The following is a 20391-nucleotide window of genomic DNA, read 5'->3' as shown; positions in this document are numbered from 1 at the left end:
TGGAGTGCACTGGTGCAATCTTGGCTTACTGCAGCCTCCGCCTCCCAGGTTCAAGCGGTTGTCCTGCCTCAGCCTCCTGAGTAGCTGGGATTACAGGCACCTGCCACCAAGCCCAGCTAATATTTGTATTTTTAGTAGAGATGGGGTTTCACCATGTTGGCCGGGCTGGTCTCAAACTCCTGACCTCAAGTGATCCACCTGGTTCAGCCTCCCAAAGTGCTGGGATTACAGGTGTGAGCAACCGCGCCTGGCCATTTTACCTTTTAAAACATTAGGATATACTTTAGACATTCATAAGACAGTGACTTCAGGCATAAATGTGATCAAAACCTGAGCATCTGCTACCCAATGAGGTAGAATATAACAATACCTTTAAGTACTCCTCCCTCCTTGATATCATCCCCCTTCATCCTTTTCTAAGAAATAGCCATTATCCTGAATTTCGAGTTTATCGTTTCCTTATCATTTTTACCACACCTGTTGGTATTTAAACTTTAAACAATGAATTGTCCGATGCACAGGCATTTACACTTTATATCACTTTATACTGTACAAGTTCCTCTGCAATGTTTTTGCCTCCAGGCTTCATGAATGTGAGTTTTGCTAGGTGATGTGGGTAGCTATAGTGAAAGACCTCACTCTTGTCTTAAAGTTCTGTGTTTCAGTTTCTTCCACTATTAAATAAGCAGAGAGAGTTTAAAATGGATCACCTTGAAATACTCTTTCAGATCTGAAATTCTAATTTTACCTTTTATGAGTATAGGGGTACACAGTTTGTTCTAACAATACAGTTCTGGTCCTAATTATAATTTGAGGTTCGCTGGTTGATCAGGACCACAATCCCTATGGCAAATACGTCATGGCATTATTTTCAGATGTTACAGCAAAATTTAAAGATAATATGAACAGAAGACTTCAGTGTGCAAGACAAGCCACTTTAATGCAGGTTTCAAGTGGCACATGCAATCATCAGGGAAGACAGAATTTACGATGCAAAAATGCAAAGTTTATTTTCTTAAATAAAATACTATATTCATATCTATACAAATAATTATTACAACCATTAAAATGTTACATTTAACAATAAAAATTTCCAAACTTTAAACAAGAGGATGGTTCAGAATATTCACACCCTAATACAATGCATTTGTAAAAAGATGTCAAAATAAACAGGACCTATTCTTATTTACAGCTGTAGGACAATCCTGATCATATTATACATTTCTGGTCTGGATTCCATTACAAAACAAATTAGTTTCCCTAAGAATTATAAACCAGGTGGTTTACGGTAATAGGACGCAATGCGCAGCAGACCCTACTGAAAGCACTGAAATTAGTCTTCTGGCGGCTGCCCTTCAGTAAGCTTCTCACCCAGTGTATCTATAAATAATTTGTGAAGGTAATTATGTTCTCCTCAGATTTTCCAACTTTTTTTTTACCAAAGTGAAAATATATCTATATATGTGTGTATATATTTATATAGCCTGCTGAACGTGGAAGCGAATCTCTTCTTCACAGTAACACAACTGCAGCATCTTAACACTGTCTGGTCCCCTTCTTCTTGGAAGATCAACAGTTCAACTCCCCTCAAAGATTACCACTGTCGTCAAGCCCAGTACCTCAGTGACTTCACAGATTAAAAATGATTTGAAGACGTCAGGGGTGGGAGCGCAGAGAAGTCTCAGAAAAGTGAAGGGATTTAGATGCATCTAACTTTAGGTTCCTATGACATAGTATGGTGTGTAGTTGTATACACAACTGAGGGAAAAAAATTAAATCTCATCTTTTTAAAAAATGTGTTAAATTACAAATCATTATCTTCTATCTTATGAAATCTCTAATGACAGGATTATGCAGTCATCCAAAATTACCCCAATTTGGATATTATGCCCAATATTTACAACCCACATTGGTTCATGTTTATGAAGCATCTGACCAAACACATGTGCCAAAAAAAATGACATTTGATACAGTCTGTGTAAATCTAGAAATAAGGATGTCGCGTGGCCACCACATAAGAGCTCCGAGTTTAACAGGAGTTTTGCTACTAAGTTTGTTTTTTTGTTTGTTTTTTGTTTTTTTACAAATCAACATCAAAGATGGCTCAGAGAATGATAAGGCAACAGTGAGAAACATCAGCTGTACTTGTCGAGAAGGTGTCTGACTACACAGCATGTACCATCCCAGCTGGCCCTTTGCTATAACAGAGTGGGTGAGTGATATGTTCCAATAGCTGGTCTAAAGACCAGAGGCACAGTTTCAGGTAAAGTGCAGGAACAGGGTAGAGGCTACAGGTGGAAAGACCTAGAAGCTCTGTGTCCAACAAGGTCCTCACACTTCTTACTAGCGGGGGCTGCCTCAATCTAAATTTAGTGTCCCCCCTCCACAGGCTCTAGTAGAAACCTACACAGGAAGAATATAATGCAGACAGAATATAGTTAAATCCAAGAAAGACCCCTTTCTGTTAAACCCTGGGGAAAGAAAAATGGTAACTTTCAGCCAAAAAGGCATCTTGAGAAGAAACTAACTTCTGCCTTTCATTTGCAGATAGCTATTAGAAAATCGTCCCTCACAGAGTAACCTCACTAGTTTGTGTGGTTGTTGGCTATTACTGTCGCCCTCTGGATGTACACAGCCACAGGCGCACAACCTCCAGGCAAAGACAGCATTTACATAGACAACAGAACTACAAAAATGGCTTCCAGTCTCCTAAAGATATCACTCCAAAGCTGTTTCATTTTGGTACCACCTTTGCCCTTTCATTCCTCCATAGGAAAAAAAAAAGAACAATCAAATCAAGGGGCAGAGCAATATGGCACACTGAAATATTTTAAATCAATTTGGAACTAATTTCGTTTCAAGAAATTCTTGTTACTCTTAAGAGAACAAGAGGCATACTGATTTCCAAAGCCAAGACTTGAGAATCACTGATTTGGGAGTATGACTTCACTACTACACACTGACCACACATGGTGGGCCCAGTGAATGTTTCAAGGCAACAGAGTAATCATCCGCTAAGGAAAGGACCAGCTTCCCTGAGCCCTACTTGACATGGAGCAGATGGAAGAGCCTAAGTGCCTACATATCAAAAAAGAAGCTAATGCTAAGAAGATGCATATTAATGAGATTTTACCCTTTCCCAAAATTTTTAAATTTTACTCTCATTAAAATGTGCTTCCACGTTTTTTGGAGTATAAGTTTTAGCCTCTCCGTGAAATGGCTAATGTTAGAAGGCAAGAGCGAGGCAAATAAATTATCTTTAAAATACTTAAATCATTTTGTATTTTAAGAAGGCTAATTTTTAAAAGTTAATCTTTGTTGCAGTTCAGTATAACCCTGATATGTGACTGGAAAATGCTGCAAAAGAATAACCCCTCCTTTCTCTTTCCCCAGTTCTCATATGTTAACTTTATGAAGCAAGACCACTGAGGAATTCCCACATCTTACCTAGAAAAAAGGTGCCATCTCTGGTACCCCAAAAGGTCTTAAAATAAAAACAAAAATAAATTTCCTGAACTGGCATAAAACAACGTATAAGCCATCCCAGAGCAACTTGTATTTTCCAAAAAAAAAAAAAAAAAAGAAACAATATCAAACTAGATTCCTTTCGTCTACGACTGACACATTAAACATTTACACATGAAGAGAATCCGTACGGTTTCCCTCCATTAGAAGTTAATGTTAAATGTTGAATAGAATCAACCCCTTTTTATAACTAATTCTGTGATCAATAGTGCTAAAAAAGAGACAGAAATAAATGATTTCATCAACGACTCTCCTGACTCAGACATAATTTGGTGTATTTCTAGAAGTTAAAAATTGTTTTACTTTCTATAATCATACATTAGCAAGCCAAGAATGGTTACATTTATTATAACCAAAACTGACTACGTTTTCCGCCATTGCTTTACCAAAATTATATCCAGATTGGCACTAGATATAACAAATTTCTTCCCAAAAACCACGTAGCTGTAATCATCAAATACTTAATACTGCTAGGAAATCTCAGATATTCATGCTTTTAAATCAAATAAGGGCACCATGGTCTGAACACTTTCGGCATCAAGCCCATGTATGAACTGGACTCTTACATATACATGCATATGTCTGTAAAATAATTAGAGCTACACAGAAGCAGGAGCCAATTATTCACAGATGGTCACATTTTTCCTTATATGGTCAAGTAAGCCTTATCGAGACTCTTTCAAGATCAAAATGTTATCTTGTTGGAATGAAGCTCTGAGAAATGCAAATACTATGTCTGAACACAGCTAAGCAGGAAAATACAATTAATGCACAGAAATACTTTAGAGTCACAGGCTTTGAGGCCTTTGCATTGCAGTGTTCAAACTGAGCTTCTCCTTAGCCTGTTACCTTCCTTTCCATTGTGTCTAGCAGTCCCCAGTCCTTCAGAACTCAACAGCCACTGTAGAGTGAGTGAGTGTGTGTGCGTGTGTGCATGAGAGAGAGAGATGGAGGCAGTGATAGAAAGAAGACAGAGGGGGAGAGAAATGAACAGCCAAACACTTGGATAACTGCCCTCCTTGAAATTAGCAGATTGGACCTTTCCAGTACAAAGAAAAACTTGAATGTTGCAGCTTAGAATTCAGTTAAGAGAATTAAAAAGCAAGTCATAAATGCTGCATTTTTCCTCAATAAAAAGTTTTAACTACTGTGTTTATCTGTTGTCTTGTTTAACTAACTTATTCATGAAGCTCTTCTATTCTTCCCCCAAGACCATTTTGAAGGAAGAAAATACAGGTTGTTCTTGCTTTGTAAGCAAGAAAAAAAATATATTTTTTTGTCCCGTAGAGGCTGCTTAGTTGGCAGCAGAAAAAGATAGGAGAGTTTGTTAAGAACAGTAAAAGAGGCACAATTGACCCTTCTGCTGTCTTAAAAAAGAGGTATTCACTGGAGTTAACTGCTCTGACCAACCCTTAGGAAGCTTTTTAGAATTAAAACAAAAACCTGGGGGGCGAGTGGGGGGAACAAGAGCAGTGGCTCACACCCGAATTTCCAGCACTTTGGGAGGCCAAGGTGAGTGGATCACCTGATGTTGGGAGTTCAAGACTGGCCTGGCCAAAATGGTGAAACCCTGTCTCTACTAAAAATACAAAAATTAACTGGGTGTGGTATTATACACCTGTAATCCCAGCTACTCAGAAAGCTAAGGCCCGAGAACTGCTTGAACCTGGGAGGCAGAGGCTGCAGTGAGCCAAGATCATGCTATTGTACACTCCAGCCTGGGCGACAGAGTGAGACTCTGTCCGAAAAAAAAAGAAAGAAAGAAAGAAAAAAAAAAAGAAAAGAAAAGCTAGTTCTTGAGTTCACCTGGTTAACAAAGCAGATAAAACAATTTCTACACATCTTTCCCACCCCATCCCATTTCTGGCAGAATATAACAACAAAAAGTAATGGGCTTCATGGGTTTAAGGAAAGGAATATATACCCTTGTTTTCTTAGTTTTTTTTTAAGTTTTCAAATTTCCATATGGGGTTTTAGATGTATTATAAACTTCTGAGGGGCTTTAAACTACCCCTACCTATATCAAGTTCTTCTATGCTTTAGCAGGTCTCAGGTCTCAATTTCCCATTTTCAGATGGCAGGCCTGTTTTCAAAGAACCAGTTCATACTTTAAAATATGTGTACACACACACACACATACACACAGAGAGACATAAAGACTATATGTTTTTTGAAGCACCATTTCACACCTACCAACAAGAAAAATAACACACTAATTCACATCCTCATTATAATTCTGTTATGAAGGATAATCACGTAATATACAATGCCATATTTAAAATATAAATACTTTCAGTAAATGAAAATAGTGACAGAGCCTAAATCTCTGTTCAGAAATATTTTTAAAGTAAGGCTCAAATAAATGTGTAGATTACAAACACACTATTTCCTGATCAATCCTAATATTTAAATGAATGCAAAGAATTTATTTCAAGATCAAATAAATAGAATGAAAATAGAATACTAAATTAAACTCAGCTGATGAAACATCAATTGTTAACTGAACCCATGCAAAACCTCACAATACAACTAACTGCTTTTACCCTATGGCCTGATGCAAAATGCAAGCACAAAATGGAGAAAAGTACCTAACTTTTTAGCTTTTTTTTTTGAGACGGAGTTTCACTCTTTGCCCAGGCTGGCGTGCAATGGCCCAGTCTTGGCTCACCACAACCTCTGCCTCCTGCGTTCAAGCGCTTCTCCGCCTCAGCCTCCCCAGTAGTTGGGACTACAGGCACGTGCCACCATGCCCAGATAATTTTGTATTTTTAGTAGAGACGAGGTCTCTCCATGTTTGTGAGGCCGGTCTCGTACTCCCGACCTCAGGTGATCCACCCGCCTCAGCCTCCCAAAGTGCTGGGATTACAGGTGTGAGCCACCGTGCCCGGCCTGCTTTCTATTTTTAAGGCTAAATAATTGTCTAAGGAAAACCTTGGCTTTAAAGAATCTTGGCACATTGAAGGATAGTGCAGCTCCCTACTTTGAAGAACAAGGCAAAAAATTCAGATACTTTATGGATCGTTATATTTAGAAAGAATCCTCTGTCTTAACTAAACTTGAGAATAAACAATTCATTTACTGGCTAACTACTTGACTTCATGGACATTGAAGTCAACACCAGTTCAACGTCTGCCACAGGTGAGCAGCTGCTCTAGAGGCTGACATTGGCCAGCACTTGGTTATGGGCCACTGTGTTTTATCAAGCTGCCTGTATTTTTCAGTGGCAACTTAACTACATATTCTACAAGTTATCAACAATCAAGTTGAAAAGCTAGGCCTCCCTCCTGCTACCCAGCACATGACAAGATGACCTTCCCCAATCTCCCGCTAATTAGTATTTAGGAAATATCAACCTGGAAATGTAAATCTGCTTGGAAAATAAAGAAGTACACCATGCAGTTGAAAATGAAAGATAACTTGTATTCTGACAACCCAGTATCTATATCATCTCTGACATGGCTTCCCTAGATTCAGAAGATAACTGAAAACTGATTATACAAAGACACACACACAAAATCCTTCTCTTCAAGTACATGTCTGTGCCCATACACACACACAAATACATTTGTAATCTCACTCATTACCTTTACATTTCATTTATCAGTATTTAAACAGCTGAACTGCAATCATGACCTAGAATATGGCTTATGTTATGGGCAGGTCTGTTTGAGGACTGCTTGGAAGAGTCAGAGGCAGAGGAATTTGCTATTGTAAGCAAAGGTGACATTGCCGAACCATCAGGAAGCGCTGTAGCTATTTCTGGAAACAAAGATGTCATATTAAAATTGGATAAGTGAGAGTTGGTCATGTGCATTGGTGGCATATCTGGGAGAAGAGGAAAACTTGGTTGAGCAAAGCCAACAGGTCTGGGAGGAGATAAAATTGATCCAAAACGGTTATTTAAACTTCCACTGTTTACCTTCTCTGTGCTAGGATTTGAGAACATCTGATTAGAGAAATAGGGGATTGAAATATCATTGGACAGCGTTGGATGAGCAGGAGAGTATGGAGGATAGAAGGAGGGCAGAGTATTTTGCGGATCTACCGGGATGAGGGCTGGAGTTCGAGTGGCACTAGGCTGAGTAACCTGTGGAATGAAAGAAGCATTAGCATTTATTGGTGGATTCATGCCACCCTCGGGAATAAAAGAAAAACCAAAATTTTGTGATAGCGTATGCTGGTCAGGACCTGGATTATCATTAGGTACTTGTGAGCTGTCAGGCATGAAACGAACGATACTTCCTCTCTTCTCTGCAGCAGGCTGTTGACGTCCAAGAATCATGCTGCCACCAGCAGGAAGAGGAAGATGGGGGAGACTGGGATCAAAGACATTACTTTGCCTTTGGTTTCCAGAACGATTCCTTTCAGGCTGACGAATTTTGGAACCACTGCTATCTTGCAGGGGATGCCTTGATCTCTGGGGAACTGAAGAATTAGCTTGACGTACAGGAGGGCCTTGGTCAGCATTTCCATGAGACACAGATGGAGGCGGCAGTGCCGGCCTTGCAACCCCATGCATGTTGGTTGTGACTGGAGGGTTCATGTGGCCCTTGGTTGCTTGACTGTCAGTAATCCTCATGGGATTGGATTTTTGTACAGACACATTGGGGCTTGTGTTTCGACCCTGAATATCTCCTGAGGAAGAGGAACTTGAAAAAGGAATATTCAAGGTGCTGTTCCTGGTGTTGATTGCACCTAAAGACATGTCACAACTTTCCCTATTCTGACTCTCACTCTCTCTTCTAATATGGACATTTTCATGAGTTGGGGGACAATTATATTCAATTGCAGAGGATGGACCACACTGTGTATTCCTCTGATGTTCTGAGAGTGACCTCTGGCTCCCAATGACCTGATCACTGAGGTGAGGGGCAAGTAAGCTCTGCATGAAACTTTGGTGACAAGCGTTTTCACTGTCCCTTGATGGAATACCGTTTCCTGTTGGGATGGTCTGAACCGGTGGGTAAGGTAATCTCTTCTGACGGTCAGTTGGCGGTGGGCCAGTGTTTTGACTAATTCTAAAAGCCTGGGACTGCATACTCCGCAATGACGATACAGGGTTACCTATTTCATTATTTCGTGAAGATTGTACTTCAAAGTTACTCTGGGGCTGCTGACTAGCTCCACTCGTTTTAAATGTCTGACAATCAGAAAGGCGGATATCTGAGGCTACAGCATGGTCCACACGACCCTGCATATTATGAATAGCCAAGCTCTTATTTCTGGGAACATCAAGATAGCTTCTCATTTCAAGCTGATCTGAAACTCTGGAACCCTGAATCGATATCCCCATTCTCTGCTCTGAATTAGAAGATGTCTTTCCAATGAGTGCCTCAGCAGAATAACTTGAAACTCTATTTCTCTCCGGCCTGTGTGGAGTACAGGTCATGTCTGAAGATCTAGTCACAATACTTGGTTGGGACACCATTTGCTGCTCTAAGCCTCTTGATGTCAAAAGCCTCTGCATTGGATTATGCCCAGATACATGTTCAGATGAAACCCCGGAACCCTGCTGTCTGCTTCCAACCTCCTGCTGTTGGTGCATAATATCTTGATTGAGATGGTTCTGGGGACGGTTGTGATGGTTTCGGGTAGCTGAAGGGTTTTCACAGCTCTTCTCTGTCTGGGAGCTTCCAAAGTGTTGCTGCATTTGTTGCTGCAGCTGCTGATGGTGGGGATGTGGCTGGCCACTCTTGGATCGGGACTGGTCAGTCCCATGGTGCTTCGCTTGTAAAGAAAGCTGAGAGGCCTGGGTGCCCTGAACAAGATTCCTCTTTTTCTGCATCTGCACTTCCTGCTGCAGAGTCCTCTGCTGGTGGACATTATGGGGCTGAGAGTGCACAGAGCTCTCTGCATGAGGTACATGATGCTGCATTGGATATAAGTGATGCCTTTCTCTTAACTGCCCCGCTTGCTGCTGCTGCTGCTGCTGCTGCTTTATGTAAAGATGGTTACTGTGAAGGTGAGGTACCCCTTGAGCTGGAACGTGCTGCTGCAGGGCCTGTAGATGTTGACTTGCTTGGGTTTGCTGCTGCTCAGCAACTGAAGGCTGAGAGCCACACTGAACTTCACTTTGCCTCAGTGCAGGAGCCACAAAGTTGTTAGCAGGTGGAAATAATCGTGTGAGGCCATCTCCATGTGCTGGGTTGCTAACAGGCACCACCGAGTTTGAAGAGTTGGGAGGGAGCTGACTGACCATCATTTGAGTTTGATCAGAAATGGTGTCTGGAGTTCTGCTCATCAGGGACATACTTTCAAGCCTGAGGGAGGCTGGCTGACAATGCTTTTGACGTTTAGCCGAGGACAGTAAAAGGTCATCTTGGACAGCACGCTTAGCAGAATCCTTCCGGCTTTCATGACTTGGCTTTAAGAGTGGCTCTTGAATCTGTGAATTTGGTATGGTACTAGTCATAGTATTGAGCTGTTCTTGGGAATATTCGGTTATCAGAGATGGTCCAGGAGGTTGACTGCCGTAGGAGCTAGATGAAATGGTCAGATTAACCGTTGCGGGCACAGTTGTTGGCTCCGAAGCTGGAGATAGCCCTGCACAGCTGACCAGAGGATGGCTGACGCTGCTCTGATGGATAAGATTATTCACACTCAAACTGGTGATGCTTGGTGGCTGAGGGTTCGAAGCCTGTAGAGATGCATTTGATGTTTTAATTCCCAGAGAACAACTTGGTTTTTCAAGGGGCCTCTCCATAGTTGCTTCAATTGAATCCTGAGAATTAAATTCATTCGGTGTTGCTTCTGCCTGTCCTGTGCCATTTTCTTTAGGTATCTGTGATTTGAAAGGTGGGTCTCCCTCTAACGAGGATGCTTCAGAAGGCTTTGAAGCAACTTCCCTTATATCAGCCTGGAGGCCAACTCTTCCCTTTTCAAGGTTTTCCTGGTCAAAAATGGCTCTCGCTGCAAGAGCTACTATATCAGTTTGCTCCACAAAGGTACAGCTGTCACATGTGTTAGTTGTTGCATTGCTGGTCACATCTTCTCTCGTTGTTTCAGGAAGCATGGATGCAACTGAGAAACTGCGACTACTGCCAGAGCTGGTTGACATGGGAGAGTCAGCCTGCCTACTGGTGATCAAAGAACCATGAATAACCTCCTGATCAGGGAGGCAGGGATGATGCTGTGGAGGATCTCTCTCATCATTGTTCATCAATAAGAGTTCCTGTTTGGGTTGTAAATTCACACTTGAATCAACTAATTTAGGATTTTCTGAAGAAAAGTCAGGATGATCCATCTGATCAGAAAGAGAGGATTTCTGAGGGTCTTTTTTTTTAGCAAGATCAGAGAGCAATGTAGTTAGACCTTGCCCCTTTAAGAGACCCGCGGTTTGCATGGTATCTGATGCGTCTTGCTCAACTCTGCAAGGTTCAGCAATGATTTCTACCTCAGAAACACAGTCCGTACTTGTAGTGCTTGTGGTAGATGGTAAACCAGAAACCTGAGAAACCAAAATGTGAGGATCACTTGGAGATGGAATCAACACATTGGCTGAAGTGCAGGGTTTGGCAGCATCTGATGATGCTGAACTACTGGGTGGTTTACCCTGAGACATCTCTTGTTGCAGATTAGGGGTAGAATCTTTGGATTTTGCTGGGGCCACTGCAAAATGTTCACTTGTTACAGATTCTTGAGAGGGTGAGCTGGACTTTTCTGCTGACTTAGATTTGGATGCAGACCCAGGTATTAATGATTCAGAACTCACAGCACCCAAAGAATGTGAAGCAGAAACACTCACACTATTTGCCTGGGACACAGAGACAGATGGTAATACAGCAGGGAGGCTTTCCAGCAGTCCATCATTACAGGGGGGCTCTGCTGAGCCTTCAGTGTTGGGACAGTCTAACTTGTTCACATCTCTAACTGGATTCAGGGAACACGCAGACTTGTTTGCAGCTAAGTGTTTCTTGGCACCTGGCTTCTTAGTCAGCCTTTTTGACTTCACGTTAGGAGGCAAACCGGCAACAGTGTTCACAGAGGAAGGAGTCACTAGATTGTAAGTACTGGCGAGTGTGGCTGAACTATCTGTTGCTACCGGAGGTGCTGCAGTTGTTGCTAATGAAACACAGTTAGGAGTGGTTTGACTATTTGCAGCAGTTTGAGTGTTGGCAGGCTGGCTCATAGACAGTTGCACACAGCTTTGCCCAGCCATCTGTGATATGCTCTGATTGAGGCTGGCCAAAGCACCAAACGTATTCAGGGCAACATTGGTATTTGGATCTTCGCTGGTGGTGGGCTGAATAATCTGCATAGGCGTTTGATTTGTAGTTCCTGACGAAGACAGGACAGGCTGCAAAGCAAAGAGCTGTCCATTTAAAGAAATGGTTTGAGGCTGTTGGCTTGACATCGTAACAGAAAACGTTTGTGTTGAGTTAGACACTGATAAAGATGAAGGTCTTGGTAATATGTGGACAAGATGCTTTCCTCCAAAAGTCTGTGGTGTTGAAACGTTTTGCACTGAATTATTAGACCCTATTACAGCATTGGCTCCATTGATAGGGAGTCGAACAGAACCAGGAGGTGGAGCAGAGAGGAGAGGCAAAGGGTTCTGATTGGCTGCCTGTATGATCACTATCTGTTGACCTACTGTTTGGCTGGGAACTTCTGCCCTCATCACTGTTGGGCATGCGGTGGTGCTGGCTGGTTGAAGAATTATAACATTTTGATTAGTTGGGCCTGCATTAACAGCCGACCCAACTGGCTGAGCCATCTGAATCACTTGCATTGCTGAATTCAGTGGAAGGATATTTTTGGGCGGCTGAGATTTAACTTGTGGCGGAGCAATTAGTGGCTGCATAGGTAAAGACGGACAAGAAGGCAATGTTACAACTACCTGCTCAACGGGCTGCCCATCTGCTGGAAAGGAATTATTCAAGTTGATGCCTGTAGCCATGTGTCTACTGTGGTTGCTTGTGGTGGGGCTAGTACCAGACTCACTCAATGCTGGAGTCACAGCAGAAGACGGTGTCTGGCTTAAGGGATGAATAGTGTTTCCTGCCAGTTGCAAAGTAGTCCACGTTGTCTGTGTGTTTCCAGCTGAAGAAATGCGGGTAAGGCTATTAATGTTTTTCAAATCTGAAACACTAACGCTTGAAGAAGGCAAAGAACAAGAAAGAGTCCAACCATTGTCCAAAGGGTTTCCTGAAAGAGTGCTTACAGGAACGGTGGCCTTCCCTACTGCAGGGGCAGATGAAGCCACCACTGTAGCTGTGCTTGTTGAGTCTGCACTCTTGCTGATGCTCACCGGAGAAGACTCACCTGCAGTTCTGGGAGGCTGGGCGCAGACTGTGGTGGTAACTGAGACAACAACAGTGTTCTGAACATCACCTCTGAAGTCCTGTGTGCTCAAGCAGGACTTGCTTCCATGGTGCACCTCAGTGGCAGTTGCTGAGGAGCTGAGGGGGATGTTTGTAGTACAGGGGGACATTTTCTTCAATAACTTGGGGTTCTCCTGTCCATTCTTATTTTCAGAAGAACTTTGATCATTTAGACATGTGTGCAAAGAACGATGTTGGTGAGGCTCAGGTCCAACGGAAACGGCAATCAGGGAGCCACCAGTGGCACCAAGCACACTTGATTCGCTTTCAGAGGTGGGAAGCTCGAGAATACTTTGAGCAGAAATGGTAGCAGGAAGACACAGAGGAACAGGCTGGTTGGTGGCCAATGCAGGAACTGTGGTCTGATGCCATGGCTTGTTTTCAGAAGGGTAAACTCCGGAAATAGACGCAGGAGTCACCAGATTGCAAGTCCTCGGTACTGGCACCACACTAGCGGTCTGCTTTTGTAAATTAGGACCAACATTAAAAGTTACCCCCTGAACAGCGATTCCCTGGCTGTTTCCACCAGGCTGATTCCCGTTGGAATAAACAATAATATTTTTTTGAACCTGGTCACTAGGAATAACAACAGAGACCTTTGAGTTTTTAAGATTTCCTTTCCAGTGAATTGTGGGGTCATCATATAAGCATATGTCATTAGCTTTCAGTAATTCAATATATCGGCCATTTTCTTTCTGGATTTCTTCGAGTTGTTTCCGTAGCTTTTTTATTTCTTCAGCTAGAATATTAAAAACAAAAATTTAAAAATACCTGTGAATGTCAGTATGTACAATAACTTCCTAAAGAACCGTGTGCTAACCTACTGAATTCTAATTCTAGCACTCTCAATACCTCAACTGAGGCTCTTCAGCTCTTTTTTTAATATGACTTCTTTCTTCTTTTTAGTATGATATCTTAAATCCCTCTGCCCTCATTTAAAAAGTGTAAATCTTAAAAGGTCAACTGAAAAATTACTCATAATGTAGAAATCTCAAAATTCCCAATTCAAGAATTTCCAATAGGGCAGCTACATAGGTGAAATAAGAGAAGACAAATTGATATCATGGTAACATGCTGAGATAGTAACACTGAACGTCAACACGCACTTTAAATGCTGCAGCAGCTAACATTACCTATGATGGTAACAGACAGCCTCTTTATTTTTTATTTTATTTTATTTTATTTTGAGACAGAGTCTTCTCTGTGGCCCAGGCTGGAGTGCAGTGGCACGATCTCAGCTCACTGCAACCTCCACCTCCCAGGGTCAAGCAATTCTCCTGCCTCAACCTCCTGAGTAGCTGGGACTATAGGTGTACACCACCACTCCTTGTTAATTTTATATTTTTAGTAGATTCTGGATTTCACCATGTTTGCCAGGCTGGTCTTGAACTCCTGATCTCAAATGATCTGCCCACCTCGACCTCCAAAAGTGCTGGGATTAGAGGCATGAGCCACCATTCCCAGCTGACAGTCTCTTTTATAAATGGCTTTAGTTTCTATTTTACCCTTTGAAACAATGGAGACAAAAAGGAATAGAACATGTAAGAAGCAAAGTGGCACCAAAGGGCACCAGAGAAAGCATCGACAATGGAACCTGTATTTTGCTAGTTAGGACCAATACAAGTATGCTACTGAGCAGTGAGGGCACTGTCACAGTCCTACTTTCTAAGGTAGATAGCTTCACCTATGAGTCCCACTATTGGGGCAGACTTAATGCTGGTATATGCTCTGTGACCCCACACATCCCCATCTGCCTCCACAGTGGAGGGTATTCTCATTCCTTTCCCAAAGCAGCCCATTCTCCAGGCTAACACCATGTGAGGGAGCCTCAAATGAAAAGGTCTATTCCAACAAAGATGAGCTGAAACTGGCAGATCATTTTCTTAGCTTAAAACTAAGAGACGAAAGAAAGATACCAGTGTCCATGGACAGTAGAAATTAAAGGACAATCACTGTGGACCAAATAATAATCACGGTTCTCACTTACTGCACCTTTACTACCTGGCACAGTTCATTCATTGTCTCATTTAGTAACAATGACCACTATAACAGCTAACATTTATCAGGCGATTACTACGCGCTAGGCTTCCATCTAAGTTCTCGTGTTATCTCGTTCAATCCTCACAAGAACCATGAGATGGCAATTTATATTTTATCATCACCACTTTTACATATGAGAAACAGGGTCAAAGTAGTTACGTAATTTGCCTCAATTCAGCCAGGCAGATACCACGATCACCCTGATTTTAACCTAGGGAAACTGGGACTCAGACAGGTTGAGTAGCTGGCCAAAGGGTACTGAGGGAGTGAATGAAGCTGGGACTCAAACCTAAGTGGGCCCGCGTCCAAGGTCATTGCTTTGGACACTAGGTATGTGCACAGTGAGCATGCAGAGGAAGCCACTGAGAGAAAACAGAGGATAGGGCAGATGCACAGAAAAAGAACCAGAGAAATAATGATCATGACAGAAATAATGAACACAGATTTAGGCTGCCTTAGATACTGCCCCTAACCCATGGCCTGGCTGGTCAGCTTTTTCTGAGCCCCATGCAACTGATATTTTTCAACAATTTTCCTTTTTCCTGTGGTAACTTGATCGTCTCAGCCTCTGTGCTCTGAAATCAAAGGAGCCTTCATTAGAAAAGTCTACTCATTCCCAGGCACAGTGGCTCACTCTGTAATCCCAACACTTTAGGAGGCCGAGACAGGTGGATTATCTGAAGTCAGGGGTTCGAGACCAGCTTGACCAACATAGTGAAACCCCGTCTCTACTAAAAATATAAAAATTAGCGTGTGGTGGCACACACCTGTAATCCCAGCTACTCGGGAGGCTGAGGCAGGAGAACTGCTTGAGCCCAGGAGATGGAGGTTGCAGTGAGCTGAGATCGTGCCACTGTACTCCAGCCTGGCTGACAGAGCAAGACTGTGTCTCAAAAATAAAAAAAGAAAGAAAAGAAAAGTCTACTCATCATTCTGTCTTACTTTCCTTTTGTGGGGTGCCTCGAATGGTTACCAAACATGTATCATTTATGTAACTATCTCACTGCATCAAAGAAGTACCTGGGCCATAAACAACAGCTAACCTAGGTGAAGGGGGAAGTTGCTAATATTTAACTAAAAGTAAACAAGGAGAATGCTGAACGCTGACCTCTTAGGTCTGCTTCCTAATATCCTTCTCATCCATTACAGCAAACACAGCCCAGCACTGACCTTGCCTCAGCCAATTCTGCCCGTTTTTTTCCTCCTTTTAAGATGGACTCCTGAGTTGTCAAAGGAAACTCTCTCCCTGCACTTGTCGGGCTGTAAATGAAAGACAATTGCAAACCGGCCTACCCTGAGCTTTACACTTGCCTGGAATATTTTTTTCTGCTGCCATAAGGAAATTTTGTCTTCAATGCTAATGGAAAAAGAGAATTCATTTGATGGCATTAAAAAGTCACCTTTATCTAAAAATCAAATATAACTAAATGATCAGGCAGTTTGATGCATATATTACAAGTAGTACAAACAAAATGAATGTTTTGGTCTTTTTTGTTAATGCACACTTAAGCCTTGGCACAGGCACATCCTAATCTTGTTTCTAAGCTACACTGAGCAGAACTCCCCACTTACATCCTCTATGGGATTCCCCCAAACTGCAATGTCCAATTGGGATGAAGGTGATTTAGCACTCCCAGTATCATGAGTTAGGCAAACATGCAATACACAAACGAGTTCAAAGTCAAAACCACGTATGCCTGAGACATAAAGGTGCTCACAGAGGAGAAAGAGTTAGACTCAAATGAATTTATTGGCGACACTATTCTTCCAGACCCACTGAACGGGGTCTTAATATTGTTTTGGGGCCAAAAAGCTTTCTATATCCTAATATAAATTTTACCGCGACACAAACGCCTAAACATTTTAAAAAACAACAAAAAGGAAGAACTTTTCAACATTTACCTTGTTCATTGTTTCCTCCATTAAGCAGGAGTTCATCATTTTGCCTTTTCAATTCTGTTATGTATTTAAAGGCTTGGTCCAGGATCATATTCTTGCTCTGCCAAAGGAAAGATTAAAATTTTACAAGTTTCACTGAAGCGTAAGAACTTGCCAGATGAAATTTAAAGATTTGTCTTTACCACATATATATGACATATATCTTCTCAAAATTTAAAATAGGCACTATATTCAAAAGCTTCTACTGTATATTTTTCATTTATTAATTGGTTATTGGGCATCTAACATGTGGCAGGCTCTGTTCTAGGCAGTGGGGATATAATAATAAAACACACAAAGTCCCTGTCCTTGAAGAATACACACACACACACACACACACGCACACACACACGCCATGAAGAAATACAAAGCAGCATAAGGAGGGGGCTAGAGTGATTAGAGTGATGGTGGAGGTGACTCTGTTACTGTGTGCAAGGGACTGAATGTTTGTGCCCCCTAAATGCATATGTCTAGACCCTTATCCCCAATGTGATGGTATCTGGGAGGTAATTAGGTCATGAAGGTAGAGTTCTCATGATGGGATTAGTGCCTTATAAGAAGAGACACACAGAGATGATCTCTTGGTCTGCCACTTGAGGACATAGCTAGGAAGTGGGTCATCTCCAAGAACTGAACTGGCTGGCACTTGTTCTTGGACTTCCCAGCTTCCAGAACTGCGAGAAGTTAAGCTCCACAGTCTATGGTATTTTTGTTGTAGCGGCTGAACTAAGACACTGAGAACACTGGTTGTCTATGGAGGTTGGAGAAGGCCCCTGAGTAAGGTGATACCTAAGCAAAAACCAGAAGGAAGTGAAAGGAAGCAGGCCCCGCAGATATATGGGAAGGGGAGTCCAGACGGCAGGATAAGAAGGGCAGGGACCCTCGGCCAGGCTAACGGTAAGGAGGCAAGCAGAGCCACAGTGGAGTACATATGGGAAGAGTGGTAGAAGGGGCCAGGCAAGGCTTTCAAAATTGTGTAAAGATTTTGGTTATTCTTTATTCTGTTTACCATAACTACAAATTACTCTAAATAATGGGTCAAGAAAGCAATGTCACCTGACTGAGTTTTGCTATCATGCTTCCAGTACCCTGTGTTCCTAAGCTTTTCCCAAAAAATGTTATGTTAAAGTATTCCTTTATTCTTATGCCCAATTCATGCCTGTATATATCTTTTTTAAAAACCTAGACAAGGCCAGGTACGGTGGCTCACACCTATAATCTCAGCACTTTGGGAGGCCGAGGAGAGCAGACACTTGAGGTCAGGAGTTTGAGACCAGCTTGGTCAAAATAGCAAAATCCTGTCTCTATTAAAATTACAAAAAAATTAGCCAGACATGGTGGCACACACCTGTAATCCCACCTACTCAGCAGGCTGAGACACGACAATCGCTTTAACCTGGGAGGCGGAGCTTGCAGTGAACTGAGATCGTGCCACTGCTCTCCAGCCTGGGCAACAGAGCAAGATTCTGTCTCCAAAGAGAAAAAAAACAACAGATAAAAGGATTTTGTATTTCTTTACCTTTAAAAATATATCTTGGTATACCTATGCAACAAACCTGCACGTTCTGCACATGTACCCCAGAACTTAAAAGTATAATTTTAAAAACAGACTTTACATACAGAGCAAAAAAAAATAAAAAATGTATCTTGGCAATACTTCCATATAGCATCTAAATATCCTTCTTCTTCTTTCTTTTTTGTTTTGAGATGGAGTCTTGTTCTGTGGCCCAGGCTGGAATGCAGTGGCACAATCTTGGCTCACTGCAACCTCCACCTCTCAGGTTCAAGCAATTCACCTTCTCAGCCTCCCAGGTAGCTGGGACTATAGGCATATGCCATCATGCCTGGCTAATTTTTTTTTTTTTTTTTTGTATTTTTGGTAGAGATGAGGTTTCACCATGTTGGCCAGGCCGGTCTTGAACTCCTGACCTCAGGTGATCCTCCTGCCTTGGCCTCCCAAATTGGTGGGATTACAGGTGTGAGCCACCATGCTCGGCCCCTACTTGTTGCTTCTAATGACTGTATTTATTTTATTTACCAGTCTATTATTGATAAACATTTAAGATATCTTAACAGTCATTTCTGGTTTTTACCCTTCAGCCATCAAGAATGTTGCAATGAATATTTAACCTCTACTCCAGGATGTATATTATTAGCTGTCTCTACTCCAGGATGTACATTATTAGCTGTCTCTACTCCAGGATGTACACTATCAGCTGTCTCTGCTCCAGGATGTATACTATCAGCTGTCTCTGCTCCAGGATGTACACTATCAGCTGTCTCTGCTCCAGGATGTACACTATCAGCTGTCTCTGCTCCAGGATGTACACTATCAGCTGTCTCTGCTCCAGGATGTACACTATCAGCTGTCTCTGCTCCAGGATGTATACTATCAGCTGTCTCTGCTCCAGGATGTATACTATCAGCTGTCTCTGCTCCAGGATGTATACTATCAGCTGTCTCTGCTCCAGGATGTATACTATCAGCTGTCTCTGCTCCAGGATGTATACTATCAGCTGTCTCTGCTCCAGGATGTATACTATCAGCTGTCTCTGCTCCAGGATGTATACTATCAGCTGGCTCTGCTCCAGGATGTATACTATCAGCTGTCTCTGCTCCAGGATGTATACTATCAGCTCTCTCTGCTCCAGGATGTATACTATCAGCTGTCTCTGCTCCAGGATGTATACTATCAGCTGTCTCTGCTCCAGGATGTATACTATCAGCTGTCTCTGCTCCAGGATGTATACTATCAGCTGTCTCTGCTCCAGGATGTATACTATCAGCTCTCTCTGCTCCAGGATGTATACTATCAGCTGTCTCTGCTCCAGGATGTATACTATCAGCTGTCTCTGCTCCAGGATGTATACTATCAGCTGTCTCTACTCCAGGATGTATACTATCAGCTGTCTCTACTCCAGGATGTATACTATTAGCTGTCTCTACTCCAGGATGTATATTATTAGCTATCTCTACTCTTTTCGTGTAGGAAACACTGTGATTCAGCCCTTTGTTTGGCAATTTATAATTCTGACTTCCTTACAATGAGTCCCAGCAGAGACCCAATACACAAACCCAGGCAACTCTTTACTATTAAGAGAAAAATAATATTGTTCTTTTTAAAAATAATAACCTGAACAAAGGCAGAACCTGACAATTCCCAGCCACCTGTCCCTCTACTGCAGACAGAGGCCAAAGCCTGTCGAGAAAATCTTAGTCGGTTCTGCTTCTGATAGCCAAATACTGACCTCCTTTGCACATTCTAGCACACCAAGGAAGTTAGATGGTTATGGTTTCCTTTCTTCAGAGAAACTCGCAGGAATGAAAGCCAAGAGCAGGAAAATACGATTTTCCTGGGCAAACATTTGTTTACTGAATAGCTACTTCCATTGAGATGTGGAGAAAGAAAAACAAATTACAAGACATCATGTATGCCATTGTGTTAAGGAAACAGAAGCACGATTTTTAAAAAGGCTGAGAAATACATATATGGGGCCAGGCAGAGTGGTTCACACCCGTAATCCTGGCACTTTGAAAGGCCAAGGTGGGTGGATCACTTGAGGTC

The 20391-nt window shown here is 42.2% G+C and overlaps 1 protein-coding gene across 5 annotated transcripts in view; it reads right to left on the bottom strand.

The window, feature by feature from the left end:
- Positions 1–984: 984 nt before the first annotated feature.
- USF3 (upstream transcription factor family member 3) overlaps positions 985–20391 on the bottom strand; it is a 57130-nt gene continuing 37723 nt past the window's right edge. For 3 of the 5 annotated variants that reach the window (XM_035274482.3, XM_017965248.4, XM_035274483.3), the window contains 2 exons: positions 16791–16887; positions 985–13587 (listed from right to left, as the gene is read on the bottom strand). In XM_035274482.3, coding sequence (XP_035130373.2) covers positions 7133–13587; positions 16791–16887 — 6552 coding nt within the window. In that variant the 3' untranslated portion in view covers positions 985–7132. Of the gene's footprint in view, positions 13588–16790; positions 16888–18174; positions 18293–20391 lie in introns of all 5 variants that reach the window. The other 2 variants (XM_078352343.1, XM_078352344.1) reach the window with 1 other exon arrangement.

The sequence above is a fragment of the Callithrix jacchus genome, chromosome 15, assembly GCF_049354715.1.
Source record: "Callithrix jacchus isolate 240 chromosome 15, calJac240_pri, whole genome shotgun sequence".
NCBI lineage: Eukaryota > Metazoa > Chordata > Mammalia > Primates > Cebidae > Callithrix > Callithrix jacchus.
The sequence above is the reverse complement of the archived record's forward strand: the minus strand, read 5'-3'. Positions and strand labels throughout refer to the sequence as shown.